General features: G+C 39.5%; 1 protein-coding gene across 1 annotated transcript; it reads left to right on the top strand.

Moving 5' to 3' along the window:
• Positions 1 to 7605: 7605 nt before the first annotated feature.
• Positions 7606 to 13057, top strand: egr3 (early growth response 3). Its single transcript, XM_084728103.1, has 2 exons — positions 7606 to 8452; positions 11129 to 13057. The coding sequence occupies exons 1-2, from the start codon at positions 8299 to 8301 to the stop codon at positions 12205 to 12207; spliced, it is 1233 nt and encodes a 410-aa protein (XP_084584229.1). The 5' UTR covers positions 7606 to 8298; the 3' UTR covers positions 12208 to 13057.
• The last annotated feature ends 5728 nt before the right edge of the window (positions 13058 to 18785 follow it).

Here is an 18785-nt window from a genome sequence, read left to right as displayed (position 1 = left end):
GCTTGCAACAGGTCAGCCTTCTTTGCCTCTTATCTTATTGTTGAGTTAGAAGGAGATTTCCTCTTTGTGTTACCCCAGCTGCTGGGTTTTGATGTTGCCCTGTATCTCTTGTCACGTGGGCCAGAGCGCAGGATTCGGGAGATAGATTTTGACCTCACTGGGGATTTCTTATTAGTTTCCGAACGCTGTTGGCAAGAGAAGGAAGACGGCCTGATATCACAACTCAGTGTGGAAAGAGTTGATTCTAATTCAGGGGCGGAAACACGTCAGGGCCAAAAAAAGGAAGTGGGAGGTGAAACCGAGACCGCAACACAGCCGGATGCCGCAGTGGAACTTGAACCAAAATACTCTACAGAGTGACAGTGCAGGGGGGAGGGGCCGCAGGGCCTGTGGTGTGCTCGTGAAGGGAACTTGCTGTTTGTGTAATTGTTTATCATATTTCCATTGACCACTCTCACCTCAACTGGAAACATTGAGCTGCTTTCAGGTCCTTGATTGATTTTTTGTGAAGCGAAAGCTCTAACATGCGTTGATGTGTCCTTGAATGTAACTTTGGGACGATGAACCCGTCTTGAACTTTGGACAGTTGCATAAGAGGCCCCACCTGGCAGGTCTGCAGAGGATGGTGTGGATAAACTTTTCAACCCTTTCACGAGGAGATACTTTTCAGACTTCATGGGTCTTTCTTTGTAGAGGGTGGGTCAGAGTACCCCCCATGAGGAATATTGGTTTCTAACCAGCAACTCTCCTCTGGGAGGGGTTTGTATCAATACCCCAGATGTCTGAAAAAGGCCGGATTTACATGAGGGACTTTGATGTTCTGATGATCAATCTTTAGTTGGTGGTTTCATTGACCCTAATTTGGTGTCTCATCAGTGGGCTAGGCAGGAGTAGGTAATGGAGGTTTTTGTTCCTTTGGTGGTTAAGCCAGCCTTGGTAAACCCCTATGTGCCCTCTCAATGAACTCTGGGAGATCATTGATCAAATTGTCCTGCATCTGCTTTGTTTGCTTCCCCGTCTTAGCAGTCAAAGCAGCCGCGTCCACAAACAAAACAACCAAAACAATGCACATGAGCACACAGTTAGACAGACAGTCCACTGCTTTTGAACAAATGCTAAGTATCCGTCGGTTGGAATATCGCTCTTGACCTTGATTTACCCATCTTATTTGACTTATGAAATCACATTTTTAACAATTGGCAAGTGGAGTATAATTCCACACTCATTGTGAAGCATGCCAAGTGGGAGAGCATTCTTCCAAAAAACCACCTACTTGAATCCATCAGTACACCATTGAAATGCCAAGATTTGTACTTCCAAATACACTATGCATTTTTTTTCTCCTTTATATCTTGGAGATATCCTGCCAAAACAGCTGGGTTTTGCCACTCAGCTTCCTTGAATGTGTTTATTTTTACTCCAAATGTCAGGAGAGTTGAAATATTCTGATTAAGAAAAACTGACAGCTGTAGTTCAACAGTGCACAGTATATTGCCTTCTCTGAAAAAAATAACTTCTCACATCCCCTGATGATATGGGAAAGGCATTTAATATTTTCTTAATTTATTCAAACTTACATTAATTAAAAGGAATTTGTATAATCAATTCAATTGCCTAACCGGCACTAAGTGATCTAATATGCATACGATGACTTGAGTCTCCACGCTGCTGCTGCTGCTGCTGAAGAAGAAGAAGAAGAAGTGCAGGAGATTTATTTCACAGGAGAATTTCTGCAGTTCATCACTTGTTGTGGTGAAATGGATTTGAGTGTGACATCTGTTCAATGCATGTCAACAGTATGCTCTCCTGACCACTTTGCAGCATTTATTTTCTGTGTGCTTGACCCCAACAGGCTGGTATTGTTCTGCAAATCTGACTGCAGAGATTCACTGCGGCTTAGTCCACCTGGAGATCTGAATCCTGCCTCTGAAGAAAATTCACATGAATATCCTTATTTTTAGGCTCTATTTAACGTTTGCATACAACCCTTTGACCTTCATAGGTGCATTTTTCTTCTAAAGTATCTGTGCTGGCCTTGTTTCCTAAATGTTTTAATTTCTCCTATAAAATATGAAAAAATGGAACTCTGCACATACAAAGAAGATAACAGTGACTTGGTACAAGCTTAAAGGGATAGTTCAGAGAACTAGCAGGAGTACCGGTGTGGACAGGGTCAGCAGCAAAACGTGTTTCAGCCGCCTAAAAAAATGGCCCACCTAAAACAAAACAAAAAAAAATTAATATCAGTTTAAGTGCACACTATATTTAGAATATTTCACCACTTTATCTTACCATCAGATGACCTTTTTGTCAGTGGGAAACCACAGTTAGAAATGTTAAATATTGCTCTATTGAAGGCAACCAGACTTCTTAAGCAAAACCAGTAATTGTAACTTAAAGCAGTGTTTCCCAAACTGATATTCTAGGGACCCACTTTTTAAAAATGACAAACCATTGCAATCCAATTCACAATAAATCCTGGAAAGAGTTCATTTGTGCATAAATGAACTTTCCTGACCATGTCTACTGTCATTCCCATGTCACCTTGTATTATCTTAATGCATGCTAATGAAAACAAATGAGAACTAAGTGCATTTAGGCTGAGTTATCAGGTCATCTCATTGTTTTTATTTCCTATCATCAGGAAATCTATCTAGAATATTTAAACTTACTTAATTCAAGAGACAAAATAAGTTAATTTAGGTGGAATTTGTTTTTTTCTTCTCATCAGTAAAGCGATATATACTTTTGAAATGCCTGATAAAAGCTGTACTGCAGATATAAATCTTAAATTTACAGAATTTCTGCACACCATCTTCAGTCAGATGGCAAGGTAAAGCAGTGAAAATATTCAAAATATAGCGTACACTTGAACTTTATAATTTTTCTTTTCTTTAATATTGATTTTTTTCTTTAGGTGGGCATTTTTTAAACTATAATATGTAACATTTCTACGTTAAAATGTATAAAAACACTAGACATATCATATAGTTTGTTGAGCTGTGTACTCACATTATCCTAAATATTTCCCACAATGTTCAAAAGCAGAGAAATCCTTATTTTATTAAAGGTAACAGTGAGTTTCCTGCTAGCCATTGCCAGATAATTGCTAGTCGCTAAACAGGGTATACGTCAGATACTTCAGAGAGTGAGGAAGGAAGTTAGCGAACGTGACTAAAGGTAACTTGAATAAAACGTTAACTTTCAGATCGACGTTCACCGGCTGAGGTGGCTGTTTAGCAGTGACGATAACAATTCCCATGATCCCACATTACTATATGACATCTTTTGTTATTGTTTTAATGTGAGAAATCTCTAGTGGCAGAATGTATATATTGTGCATTTAAGTGTCCAAAATATGTTTCACTCTTGACCCTGTCTACAGCAGTACATTGCATAGCCTCCTACAATAGTACTCCAGCTGCTGCCTTTACAAACCGGGGGCACGTTGACCACCGTTCACTGTAGGTAATACACTGATATGATAAAGTACCTCATACAACCCCAGTTCACTTGTATAGCAGATTTATGACTGTATAATCCAAAATTGGATGCTGGTAAACTTTTAAAAAAAAGGTCATAATTTTGGAGATATGAGGTCTTTCTGGGAACATTTACATATTATAGCATCATTATAGGGATTGGTCAGCCTAATTATAAAATACTTCAGTATACACAGTCATAGAAACAATGACGCATTTGTTTTTAAAAAGTAATGTACAACTGTAAAATAAAGGATGTTACTGTTGGCATTACTGCCAACTTTTTATCTTTCCGGCTCTTTAAGTAACAGCAAGGAACAACAATTTCAGCCTTCCCCATGAAGCTTGGAAAAACAAAACTAATTTGCCTATATATCCACAGTGCCTGGTTAGTTTTCCACTGTGCTGTACAGAGAGTCTGTGCTTCCATGGAATCCCCGTATGCAAAGGAGCCAGGACGCTGCAGTCAAAGAGATCTAACGCCGCGAGCCATCAACAAACACTGCAGGCCTGCCCCACGTGACCCAGTTCACAGTCGAGGAAATAGGCCTGCAACAGGTAGGTGTTCCAGCCGGGCTGGCCAACTTTCCAACCACAGAGCCACACAAACGCCTCCCCTGAGGACAGACACCGTAGTACAGTAAGTCCTCAGCCTCACCTGAGGGAACTCTCTTAATGCTTTGCATCCATAAACATGACAGTTGGGCACCCTTTTTCCATGGCTTTTCCTACTGCATTGATGTAGCTGTGCAGTTACATGGGATGGACAAAAAAAAAAAACAGGAACAACAGGCGGTATGACACAATCAGATGCAATAACCCTTCAATAAACATGACCTTTTATAAGCTTATAATAGTCTTTATTTTTAAACTTCGTCATTTATGAGGGCATAGGTTGTGGCATTGTTCTGCTTTTCATTTACACTCAGGCTTTCCTGTTATTTAATGCAAACTCAGTATGTTTGATACATTCCTCAATTTGTTTAATTATGTAATGGTATACAGTGCAGTCAGGCTGGGCAATATATCAATAATATATCAGTAGATTTTGGATGTCGTTATAACATGATATGGCATAACCATTGTCTTTTCCTAGTTTTAGAGACTGCATCACAGTAAAGTGATGTAATTTTCTGAATATACCAGACGGTTGTAGCTGGTATATTATTAGCCTTTAACCACTTACACCACTATATCCCTATTACTGATGATTATGTATTTTAAAAAAAGTCATTGTGTTAATATTTTGTGAAAGCACCAATAGTTATCCCCGCAATCTTGTCACAGTATCGATATTGAATTTGGTCAAAAATATTGTGATAATTGATTTTGTCTATATTGTCCAGCTTTTACTTAATGACCTGATGGTTTAATCTACAGTAGTACATCATATCCTGTCACCATAATTTAAGAAGAATAAAGAAAATTTAAGAATACAGTATGTTTTTTCAGAGAAAATGTGTATATCGAGTTACACATCGCAGCACAGTCTAAAAATATCAAGATATTATTTATATAGGCCATTTCACTCAGCCACACAATCAGGGGGTGAGTTCAGAAGGTATTTCACCATTTAACACTGTAATATTCATATGTTTTGGGAGCTGTTCACTTGAAAGAAATCAAACTTCTATCCAGATCTATTGTGTCCAAAGTATGTTTGTTCTTTTACCTGAATGTACACAACAAACAGATACTGCCTCTTAACATGAGCTCAACTGAACTTCAACCAGCCACTGTATCACAAGCAAGGACAAAAAAGTATAAAATCACCAAATCAGTGTTTAAATGAGGCCTATACATACACGGATGGACAACTTTTAGCTTCTACTCTGTGAACAGCTCAAACACAACTTACAGTTTTAACTCGTGCTGCCTTTTGACCTGGAGCAATGTACAAAAAGTGAAGTTTACAGAGTGAGTCAGTATGAGGCAGATGACGAAGTCTGCTTTGGATATCTATATTTGGTTGGACACAGGAATAAATTTTGAATCACGTCCATCATTGTTGTCTGTTTTCCTGATTGAAGGTGCACCAAGACCGGGATGAAGACACCCTGAGAGCAGTCCTCAGCTGTGCCCGCCGGTATGACTGCTGCTCAGAAGACACGCACACATAAACACACATGGAGGACTTGCCTGTGGTAATGAGACACACACAAGATCACTGGCTGCTCTGTTTGTGTAAGCCCCCTAAACGCAGAGCATGATTCAGACTAATTCTCCCACACACTCTGTTTACACTTCTGGTTCATTGAGGTACTATTAATTTCTCAGGTCTGAATATTCAGGCACTGACATTTCATTCAATATTTTCTGTGAAATATTTTGCAAAGGCCTGCAGTGTGTTTCATATTGTTGCAGCTGCAGCAGAAAATAGATGAAGTATACACCGAAACTAAGCATATATACACTAAACTATTAAAGAGACAGTTCAACTCTAAAACAAAAATGCATATTTCTACCTTTGGCCTTTAGTGCTATTTATCCATCTAGATAGTTTTGGTGTGAGTTGCAGAGTTTTTGAGATAAAAGCTGAGAGATATCACACCCACCAACCATATCACCGTGCAGAATGAAGCATGCATCTCCTCATGATGTGTGCAATATAAACATCCTCCTCAGCTGAGCTGTGATGCTACCATCACTTAGCCACCTAACACAGTGATACAGTTGGTAGGTGCAGTTCGGTAGAAAGAAAATAGGTCCTGCATGAAAGTGCTGGATTCAAGGGCACAGATCTTGTTGTATCTTAGTGGGGGACAGGGGTGAAGTTCAGCCCTGGACTTATCCACGTGGACTGGCGAGTGGGTTGATAGCTGTTTGTGCTTATTATATGACCTTTTACCATGAGCTGAGAGAAACGGGTTTGTTTATCTCCACTTCCTACATTACTTTATGCTGTTTGCAAGGTTCATTATCAGAAGGTCGGTCAGCTCAATTTATGTGACTTACTAATATTTAAAATCACCTCTGTAAACACTGTAGTTCACCATTGCTAAGACTCCTAATTTGCTTTAATTTACGTGCACAATCTGCACAAATACCATGTACTCTGTACCATCATTAACTAACCTCTGATGAACTGTTTACGACAGACGTACATTACACATATTGACTGGCCCGGCACTACAGCTCTTGTTTTCACCTGACAGGAAAGTGACGTATGTAGCAAGATAGCGTTGTGTTTATATGTTAATTATTTCTAAGGTGGAGTCAGCCTCTATTAAATATATATTTTCAATTACATGATTTATTTTAAAATTACAACTTACAACTTAATCCTTTTTTATATTGGAGAGAAGGCAGACATCTGCAGCTGATATCACCAAAATTCAGCCACTAATGAAAATGATCTATAGGGATAAATACCAGTGCAGGGAAGAGGAAAAGTCTGTATTTTTGATTTAAAGGTGAACTAGTCCTTTAATTCTGAGTGCAAAATAGTTTAATTATGATGTGATAAAGGTACATGTGAAATCAGTGAATGACCTCACAGTAACTGTCAGCTTTTTTTGGTAACAAAGCCAAACATAAAGGGTGTATTTTTAAACATTAAGGCAACTAGTGTGGGTAGTTTTTTTTTCACAAGTTGGTAAACTGGTGAAAAAAACACGAGCCATGACGCTGCTTTGTCCACTGACATCTCTTTGAGCGTCTGTGGCTTCCTGATCACTTTTCCACTACTACTTCACCCGGAACTCACATGTCCAAATACAGACGAGCAGGGGGCGGGGCCGGACACTCGCCTTATTTGGAGCTTCCACTTAAGCGGTCACTTGGGCTCCAAGTCAAAGCAAGCCTGGTGGATTTACAAGAGTGCATGCAATATTTACAAGCGATTAAATCCGTCAATTACGGTCTTTGGATAAGTGTTGCTGCATGAAAACGGGTTTTCTGCAATACAGGATAACACTAAAGTACTTAAAATCATTTTTGTGAGCTCATTTGGGACAAAAAGTAGTTTGAAAGTAAATCCAACGAAAAATATCTTCCAGAATCTATTTGGTTTGTAGACCTTAGTTCATTAGCCATAACACACTCTTTCTCTCTCACACACAGCTGCATAAATAGCTCCTTAGTGTGCCTGATAGTCCACGATGGATATCATAATGCCTGACAATAACAGATAGAAGATTTTCCACCAGGACAGGATCACAGGAGAAGCGCCGGCTCATCCCGAAGAAGGACTCGGCTGGAGGTGACATGCAAATTTAGTCAACTTTTTCTATCTTTTCTATCTATCTTTCTATCTGTCGGAGCCTTTTGCCTCCACTGTAGTTTCCACCGACTGACGCGCGGAGAGCCTGGCGCTGAGCTGCTCTGTCCATATATGGTCATCTACGTCACACAAATGTTCCATCCCCCTATTTAATACAGGCAAACTGGAGTCCCCTATCCAAGCTCCAATAGAGCAAGTAGAGCCGCTCTTGTGCAACCAACACCACCACCTCCTCCTACCATTGATTCACAGACTTCAAATTCCCCCACAAGCAGCAGCCCATCAGCTTCCACAGTGATCAGATTAATAACAACAATAGCCTGTGTGTGTGATCACCACCACACAGGAGGAGATAACCGGCGCTGCGTGCTCGTCTGTCCGTCCTCCGCGGGATACTTGGATACACCAGCAACAGGATCCATCCATCCATCCCTGCTCCTCTCCTCACCTCTTTTTTTTTTCCAGATCCACACCTGTGTTTTCCACTTTGAGAACACCCGCTGAATTTTTCTTTTTTTGTGTGTTTTTGTGTGTAACTACTTGGATACCTGCGCCGCGTTGTCCTTTATAAATGTCGGACTGAATATAACTGCTATGACAGGGAAACTAGCGGAGAAGCTCCCTCTTACCATGAGCAGTTTAATAAACACGATCCCTGACAGTCTCTACCCAGAAGAGGACATCCCGACGTCTATGAATATTTTCACCAACACGGAATCTATTAACCACTATTCACAGATGAACACAGGTAAGATTTTTAATCTACTTTTTCATGTTTAAGTGGTTCAAAGTGCGATGTGCGCGAAAAGGCAACAGTTGTCTTTGGGGCTTGGAGCACCTGTTTGCGCTCTGGCTGTTGCGCACAAAGACACATTCCCGTACTCAATACTTTTTCGGGGTCAGGTGTAACACTGCCCAATGTGAATTACATACATCTTCATTAAATGATTGACTTTTAGCTCGGACATGTGATTTTTCTTTGTTTCCTTCTCTTTTCTCTCTTGTCCGTAGCCGAAATGAGAGGATCTCAAACGCAACCTGAAAAAGGCTACTGGAATAATGTCAAAAGTTTTTCTTTTTAAAAATCATCAGCTACAATATTGTATTCAAGTAAATATATTGTATTTGAATAGTTTATAATTATCTAAAGCTGACGCGTGCTTGAGGAAATGTGTTGTTCACGGCTGTGGAAAAATGCTGTTTTACGCAAAGTCCACTAAAAACGCAATCGGCTCCTGATCTGAAACTGAAATCTAAAGATTGTGAGAAAATGTCTCCAGTTACTACAAATGCCACCCATTTATTAATCTAATATCCACCGCAGAGATGAGTCAACTACTTTAAACAACGACTTTCATTCACAACTCTATTAACATGTCACAGATTGGATTTTAGTAGGCGTGTGTGTCTCATTTTGCTTTTATATGAAACATATTTACACGCCAGGCCCCTGAATCGTCGTATATTCACTGAAATTGCGAGGCCGGAGATATATGATTGATTTATTGCTTGTGGTCCAGATTTTAACGTATATTTCTTATTAATTCAAACGCCAGCCTACAAAAAGATGACTTTATGGTTCGGCTCAGTGTTTTTGGCATTAAATCAGTCACTAATTGTCCAGGCTCACCTTCTGAGGTGATGGGTCAACGCTGCACGAAATATACTAAAATCTCTAAGAAGAAGACGATCAGTGGCCAAATTTATATTTACCCCGTCGAAGTTTCTTCATGAATCATTTTATGCTAAAATATTTTTGTTCACAAATTAAAACAACACCTCAGTTTGAATTTAAGACGAAATATGTCTGTTATTTACCTGAGAAATGTGCGTTAATTAATTACCTGAGCGCCTGATCTTATAAATAGCACACTTCATTTTTTAATAAGTGAATTTAAAAAAAGACACTTGAAGTTCTTGACATGTTGTATTTTTCTAATAAACACGGAAATAAAAATGTATTGTATTTTGTAGGTAACCTCTCACAAGATATATTTAAACAAATGAAATGAAACAGAGCAGAGAAAAAAAGGATATTGCAGCGTACAGGTGTTTTGATTAAGTCTGATCTGGGTGAAATTAACATTATAATTTCTAAAATTTATATATACATAATTTTTGTACCTGTGCCATTTTTGGGGCAAATAACAATAATAGATTTTTTAAAGCACCATGCTGTGATTTTACAGGTGGAGCAGGTGTGTGCTGCTGTGCTCTTCAACACTGACCTATAAGAAAAGAGTGGTGACTTAATTTCATGCCCCTCGTCCTGTTTAAATGTCCCACTGGCTCAAATTACCCCCAAAAGACTAAAAGAGTAAAAATGAATTGCTATTAACTCAGGGTTTTTTTTCTAAATGTCATACCCCAAAAAAGAAAAAAAAAAAAAAAAAGAAATTATGCTACAAGTGTGATTGTTCCTATGTAGCTCATGTTTGTGCAACATACGTAATTTTGCTTTGTTTGTTTCATTATGATTTTGCCTTTAGCCAAATTCCAGCAGGCTGTAATTACTGGGAGTGAGTATATAAGCACCCCTGTGCATGATTTCCTGCAAATGAAAAGAGACGTCTATTTTAACTTCTGTTAAGAAAAGAAAGAATTCTTTTCAAACATCTCACATTAAGCCTTCAGAGAGCATAAATGTATCTCCATTAGGCACATCTGCATTTGATGGTTTTTACGGCATCTTTGGAATAAGTTAAATGCAAGTGTGTGTGTGTGTGTGTGTGTGTGTGTGTGTGTGTGTGTGTGTGTGTGTGTGTGTGCAAGTGCGCGTATTCAGCATGAAGATTCTGTACAATTAAAATTATCAAGGAAATTTGTGAAAATTGTTGTTAAGCTCACTAATGCGGAGATTGGATCGGAAACACTTAAAATTTTTACCCCCATTATGTGCAGATGTTCTTTGCTGCAAATGTGTTTTGAATCCTTGAGCGTGATAGATGTGGCGTCTGCCTCATAATCCTCCCCGCTGTAAAGAAATCAGATCTTGCCATTCAGTTTGGCTGTCCTCCTGAGGGACACAATGACTGGATCAAAGGGGGTGTTTAGGTCTTGATTTATGAGAGCTTGTGGGATCTGAGAGAGAGAGACACACACACCACTGTCTCACATGCAGCAGTCACTCACTTAACTTACAGGTCTGACAGCGCTCACATTTCTTTATGAACTCTTATTGGACTTCTTTTATTTTTGATCTCCTGTTGTTGGCACACTGTTGCAGAGATATGCAGAAAAGCTGAATTTCGGACACACCGAGGACTGTCACTTCAAGTTCATACAGCTTGACAAAGTGAATTTTCTGTACTTTTTGTGCCACATTATCACTTTTAGAGGATTATCCTCCCAACTGATTGCATTTCATATTCATGTCTGTGGATGATTTGCTCATGTTATCTGTTTTTTATTTGCTCTCATCTAGATAATATCATGGATCTGGGCATGGGAAGTGAGAAAGCAAGCGCAGAGATTCAATATGGATCCAGCTTCCAGCCCAACCGCAGCGGGCAGACTGTCACGTATCTGGGGAAGTTTGCCTTCGACACTCCTCCTTCAGGTGGCATCGGTGGCTCCGGCTGGTGCTCTGACAACAATATCATCAGCCTCGTCAGCGCGGGGATCCTGGGCGTTTCTCCATCACCCGGCACGGTAACAACGCAGACATCATCCTCCGCAGCCAGCATGGGCGGACAGACGTCAGATATGGAGCAGGTATATGGTCCGCCGCTGCCTGCCTACTCCACCTGCAGCGACCTCTACCAGGACCAGGTCTCCTTCCACCACAGCCCGGCCACCAGCACGGCACTTGCCTACCCTGGCAATGACTATCATTCCACGTCCAAAGCCTCCATGGATGGCAGCCTGTTCTCCATGATTCCTGACTACAACCTCTTCCACCATCAGGGGGAGGTTGGCGTGATGGAGCACAAGCCCTTCCAGACCATGGACCCCATCCGAGTCAACCCTCCGCCCATCACGCCCTTGGAGACCATCAGAGCGTTCAAAGACAAGCAGCAGATTCACCCAGGGTTCATCGGCGGGCAGCAGCACCCTCCTCAGCACCACCCTCCACCACAGACTCTCACCCTCAAACCCATCCGACCTCGGAAGTACCCCAACCGTCCCAGCAAAACGCCCGTCCACGAACGGCCGCATGCCTGTCCGGCGGAGAACTGCGACAGACGCTTCTCACGCTCAGACGAGCTCACGCGTCACCTCCGCATCCACACAGGTCACAAACCCTTCCAGTGCCGAATATGCATGCGCTCCTTCAGCCGGAGCGACCACCTGACCACACACATCCGCACACACACAGGCGAGAAACCCTTCTCCTGTGAGTTCTGTGGACGCAAGTTCGCCCGCAGTGACGAGCGAAAGAGACATGCAAAGGTTCACCTGAAACAGAAGGACAAGAAGCCAGCTGACAAGAGCAGTGGGGCAGCTGGGAGCCACAGCTCGCCGCCCAGCTCCTGTGGGGGGCCGACAGTGGGGACGTCATGACCGTCACTACGTGCACACTTGGACTGGACCCTCACCATGCCCCATACAGAGACTAAGGAAGAAGGGATCACGTCCACTATGAGATAAATAGGTGACTCTTTTCCTCTCTTTTACATCCCACCGCTCTTTTCAGTTCCTTCTATTTTGAGATGGATGCCTTTAGTTTCAGTGAGAGGGGGAAAGGCTGCTACGCCCTTCTCTGTCAAGTAACTCAGAGCCTCAGCTACTGTAACACAGTGCCAACACAAAGAAGGGCACCATGGCACATTCTGTCCAAAAAGGCCACTGTGTATCTATAGGTTTTGGGGTGGATACACTTTTGTAAATTTCACTGAGAATCTCTAAATTGGAAGGAAGCCAGAATCCATCACAGGGGTCAAAACAGACAAAAATTACAGTGGAGCTTAGTTAAAGGGTGAGTTGTCTGGGAGGTATGCATTAATTTTATTAGGCTGTTTAAAAGTGCAATTGGTTATATTTGTGTACTGTCATGGATACCTATTCCTATTAGTGGCACTTGACTGTCTTTTTTTGTTGTTTTTTCTTTTGTTAAGGTGTCGTGTTTTTATTTTCTATCTGAATGTTGTTTTCTCAAAAGAATGTGCCAAATGTATTGTGGTGATACAGCCAACCTTGTTCTTATTATTGTGCCTGACATTTGCCAAACATAAAAGTGATATCAGCTTAGCACACATGTTGACTTAAAGGATTCAAACAACGTATCTCAGATTTAGATTTATCTGCACAATTTGGTTAAATCCAGATGATGACTGAACTGGGTTACACAAAGCAAAACGATGTCTTGTCCTGTAACCTGTACGTATAAAACAAACATGCCTGCAGCAAACAATGCCTTTGCCAATACTTATTTATTTGTAGTCACTGAGAGACACTGTGTGTTTTTGTTGCCTTTTTATATGGTGGCTTTATGTGGTGTTACCAGATATAATTTCTGTTGCTTTTTTGGAAAAGCTCACCAATACTGTTCATTTTCTTTTAGTTTTCTCGAGTTCTGCAATTATATGCAATATATTCATGACATATGCCACCAACCCGTAAATCAAATTAACTAAGAGCACAGTTAGACAGACTGAAATGCTCAAATAAATGACACTGGGTTGTAAAAACCAGCAGAATATGAAAGCAAAGATGAATAAGTGTAAAAAGGTTTAAGTCACCAAAAGACGAGCAGCATATGGTGAAAGAAAAATTAAAAAGTGTCCAAATTTATGTTTACATCTTTTATAATAATACAGCGAGACTGAGACTGAGTTGTAAACTAAGGAGTTGTTGTTTTTGTACAGTATACAAACATGTATGCAGGTAGCTACAGTAGAAGTTTCACTTTTGTACTCAAATGTCAAATGCACCATAACTCAGTATTAAAATTGTGCATATATGTGCATGCCTTCATGCACACTATGTAAATACAAAATGTCTGCATAAACAAGAACTTTCAAATTGACTGAATGCTTGTGCGGAATGTGTCTTAAAGCTTTTTAGTAATGTAGTTATAATACAGAATATTTTGTTGTCATAGGTCACATTGCAAAAATTTTTTGGAGCACTTCAACAGTGCCAAAATATGGTGTATTATCCTCCATAAAAGAAAAAAGAAGAATAGCATTTTGCACCATCTGTACGCTTAAAAAAAAGTGGTTAACTGGTTTAAGGAAGCACTAATGTGTTCTCTGAATAAACAACAAGATTTTTTACATTTTGTGTATCTCCATTAGAGTTGAAATCAGTTATTTCAATTAACACATCTTCCCCATTTTATAGAAAAACTGGAGACTAAATGATTGGATTCCCTCTTAAGCAAAATGCATTACAGGGCAATGCCAGTTTTTTTCAAATGTGGTATCCTAATAGAAGGAAATACCTCTTTTATCAGTAAATTAAACATTTTGTGCAGGCTGATCTCTTCCATTAACTTCTATAATATATACGTGTATTACAACAGTATTGACAAATGCACAGCAATGACCACATTTGATAAAACTCACTGTGATGCCAAAATATTATTTTTTTCCAGAAATATTTGTCTTTAAGGGTTTTTTTTTCTCCAAGAATGCATTATGGCTCTGTGGAGCAAATCAAAAATGTTCTAATTGTTTTATTAATATGGCATTTAGTTCTAAAAATGCAGAGTTTTGAGAAATACTCAAGATATTGAAAATAATGAGGTATTTCCTTCTGTCACGGCTAATATAAAACTCATATGTCAAAAATATTGGTTTTAGCAAACAAATCATTCACATTTATTTTCATTAGTTTTTTATTTGAGCAGTAGTAACCTTGTCCATGTGCTAAGATAATTTCAGATTTTATTATTTAAGTTTATACCAGGCAAAACTTCTCCTTCTTTTAAAAGAAACATTCTCCTCTCCATCCACTTTGACTGACAATATTTTTGGCAGTTGGTTATGCTCTCAGACTATTAAGCAGTGTAGGCTGTATGCGAGGCAGAGAATTTATATCAACATTGTTATCAGCTGGAAAAAAATATATCGTACTGGTCAGTAGACGGACCGAATCAGACTTAAAGAGAATATCGACTGACGAATGCAAAGGCCAGAAGAAAGGTTCAGAGCAGCAGTGCCACAGAGATCACAGTGCACACAGAAATGAGCTTCCAAGGCCATGCTTTCCCTTTCCTGTAACAACCAGTTTTCACTGCTGAGCTTCCTGGCAAGTGTCCACTTATTTTCCAATTAATTTGGCCTCAGAGAGTCTTTTCTCAACTCATCTACATGGTTAAATGAACAGACCTCCTTGCACTTTTTCAGATAGTTTAAAAGTTTACACACCCTGTAACATCTAACTGTAAATCGATAGTTTTGCATCATAAAAAATGTTATTTTATTGCATGGATGGTCATCGACTAATGAAACTTTTCTGAGCTCATCCCAATAAAATGCAACTGAAATGAATATCCCAAACTTTAAAAACTTTTACTCTTTAAGCATTACATCACACAGCTCTCCTTTAATTCTGATCCCTAGAAATTTCCTTGAGATTCAAACGTAAGATGAGTAATGGCCTCTGATGGAAACATCATGTAGCAGACAGCCTCATGGAGTCAGCACAAAGGAATATATATAGCACTTGAGGTGATAGGAAACACAAAATGTTTATTTTATAATAATTTGATGTTACACCCTGCTCATTATAGGCTCATTTTGAATTTATTTGACTCAGAAGTATGCTCTTGTGTGCTCTTGATTTAACACTTTGCTGGTGAGAATGGATGTTTTTAATTATAATATATAGGATGTGGCTTCCTCCGAGAGAAAACTATGTTTATGTTGCTTTGTGTTAAAGGAACGATGCAGAGTCGAGGCGGAGACTACACCAAACTATTTCCACCATCTAAATGAAGCCATGTAATTACAACTTTGCAAACTCAACATTTCATCAGTCATATAATCGCACTGTGTTTGTCACTTTTTGTTTTGTGACACTTTTGTAATGGACAGATAGATTTTTGTAAAATTTATATGATCCCACAATATACTTTGGTGGTTGAACAACAATACAGGCTGCACCATGCTCCTCTGAACAATAATCCTTCTGTGTAACGTGTGAATGTTATAGATATATATGTCAATGACTTGTTAAACAAACCCAGAAACAACCCCCTCTTAATCGTGCTTCTCCAAGAATAATTTATTTTATGTTTTTTTTATGTTCTATTGTCCAAAAGTGGGCGGCTGAACGCTCTGAAATTGGAATTTGCTTCATCCTCGTTCTCTGCTCCATGTTGGACCTGAGCCAACATCAGCAGCCATCTTTGTGCCAAACTGGGTTGCAGGGTTGGCTGATCAAAAACAATATGTGATGAGAACTCCACAGGAGCAACAAATCATAAATGTGACCTCAGTCCGCTCGCAGTTGAAGGCAGCCTTGTGCTAATGTTTGTGTTTAACTGTTTGATCGAGTCTCCGTGAAGTTGGCCTTGGGCAGGGCAGTAGGCTTGGGCTCATTCATCACAATTAATAATTACAGGATTTAAAAAAAGAGAGAGATTACAATAATGTGTAGATATTACAGGCTACTCACGTCATCTTATGGACTACAGGGTGGCTTCAGGGATTTTGTGGTCTTCAATTTTGACACTATGGTGTTCAGATGGAGTCGATACTCACTGTTTTCTGTTGTGTTGTGTTTCCTTTTCATTACAGTATATCCTCATGTTTGCATGTGCACGGAAATGTTCCAAAGTGCTGCCCTCAGACGCTGTGGGCGGTGCTCATTTCTTTATTATGCATGAAAAATAAAAGTCACATTGGGTGAAATGGAATAAACCCGACAACAATTCAAGACAGACAATTGAAAACACACACTGGGATAACTGTTCTGTTGGCTTTTTCTTTTTTCTTTTTTTTTTTTTTTAAAGAAAACAAGGGGTCTTGTTTAAAATGTTGTGGATGTCTTTAGCCTATTTCATGTTTTTATTACCTTATAATAAGGTCCTTTTATGATGAGCTGAATATTGAAATGAATTTTACTATATCCTTGTGATGGGGAGATGTGCTCCCCTGTTTACTCGGCACTTCAGTTTGTTGTAATGCAATTGTTTTGTTATTTCTATGTAAGTACTTGAATAAAGAAAAATATCACTTGCCTTCAGGTTACTCGGGTCTCTACGAGCAGACATACACGTGCACCCACAGCATGTATGCCAAACACACACGACATTTTAAGTAGGACTGGGTGATATAGCTCTAAAATAATATCCAGAAATTTTAGGGTATTCTGCAACGATGTTGTTGTTGTTGATGATATGACAAAATACTGATGAATATTTTTCGTTTATACCTCACAATAGCTATTGAGCATTCTTCACGGGATTTTTGGTTCTCCCCGTACTCAACAGGTTGCTTCTGCTTGAGGTGGTGAAATTAATTTGCTGTATTTTTTACAGTCTTTGTGCACTTCTAACATACACTTATTGTACCATGGATTATTGTACATCTGATCTTTTAAAACTAGTTATCTACTGAAGTTGCTCCCATTTTCGGAACTACAAAATATGATTTCTTTTTATAATTTAAAAAACTTGATATGTCATGAACGATACAATATGGCACAACCCTAATTTAAAGGGACAGCTCGTCTGAAAATGAAAATGAAAATTTATCTTACTTGTAGTTCTATTTATCCATTTAAATTGGTTTGATGTGAGTTGCCGAGTTTTGGAGGTATCGGCTGCAGAGATGTCTGGCTTCTCTCTGGTGTAATGGGACTAGATGGCACTCAGCTTGTTTTGCTCAAAAGGCCGTGCTAGCAGTGTCACTTGTCAGAAATCATGATCCTGTTACACAAAATAAACCACAGACAAATTATATGTAGGAACTGTTTTCTTTCTACTGAACTAAACCTGCCAACCACATCTCCATGCAAACAGAAGTGTGCATCTACTCATTGATGAAAGGTTACAGTTCAGCCAGTGAGGACACCATTAATGTTGCCAACAAAATATGCCAACAAAATTCCCCAGCTTCCGAGTTTTCTTCTGCAGTATGCAGCCCACTGAATATCCACAGTAGTGTTTCTCCAGCTGCTCCTGCCTGCAAGTTTCCAGTTGGTCCACAGAGTTTACATTGTGGTGATGTCACAGACTTTGAAATTGTTTTCCTCGCTTCAGGAAAGTTTTACAAATATAAAACCTCCATGGATCAAAAATTTAAATTAGAAAGAATGACAATTGACCTTGTTTGCGGTTCCAAGTGTCCTGTCAACAGTTTTACAGATGTCTCTTTTATAATGGTGGCTTATGGGGTAGTGAGTCATGGTCGGGAAAGGGATTTTTTCGCCGCAATACTGCAAGTAGCCAGGGGCAAAATTGGAGGCAAGGCTACAAGGCAGCAACATATCTAGGGCAGTTCAATCCCAACAAAACGTACCAAAACATTTATTTAAACAGAAACAGTGGTTGAACACTGCACAACCTTTTTAACACAACAGTGTTTGTGTACAAGTTGCTTATTGGTTAACAATTCTGACACATCTACCAAACGAGAGAAAACGTACCTCAAAGCAGATTGCACACCATTTTGTAGAAACATGACATTCAACCCCGAAACCACAGCCAATTGGTTTGCTCTGTTTTCAGATTGAACAGGCTCTAGGTTTTCTTATACATCTATGGAGTAGATTCATGCTTCATTGGACAGTAGGAAGAAAGTGGTTCCTACATGAAACTGCTCACAACAAGGTTTGTGGATTATCTTGACTAACTGGGAAATGATTTCTGGAAACAGACGCTACTTTGCACTTCGAGCACCACAAGCTGAATGCCATCTAGTTTCATTATATTTGAGAGAGGACAGACAATAGCTCCAAAACCAAACCAAAATAATATACATGATAAATAGCACTACAAGCCAGAGGAAAAATTTCTATCTTTGATTTTGGGGTGAACTGTCCCTTTAACTTGATGACTATGCCTGCATTACATACACCAATTTAATAAAGATACGTGCGCGTTAGCCGTCAGTTATTAACAATATTATTATTAACATTGTAACGTTTATCATAATATAAGTTTTTTTCCGCTTTTTAAAAACTTCCTG

This window comes from Lutjanus erythropterus, chromosome 10 (genome assembly GCF_056507025.1).
Source record: "Lutjanus erythropterus isolate fLutEry1 chromosome 10, fLutEry1.hap2, whole genome shotgun sequence".
In the NCBI taxonomy this organism is placed as follows: Eukaryota; Metazoa; Chordata; class Actinopteri; order Lutjaniformes; family Lutjanidae; genus Lutjanus; species Lutjanus erythropterus.
The sequence above is the reverse complement of the archived record's forward strand: the minus strand, read 5'-3'. Positions and strand labels throughout refer to the sequence as shown.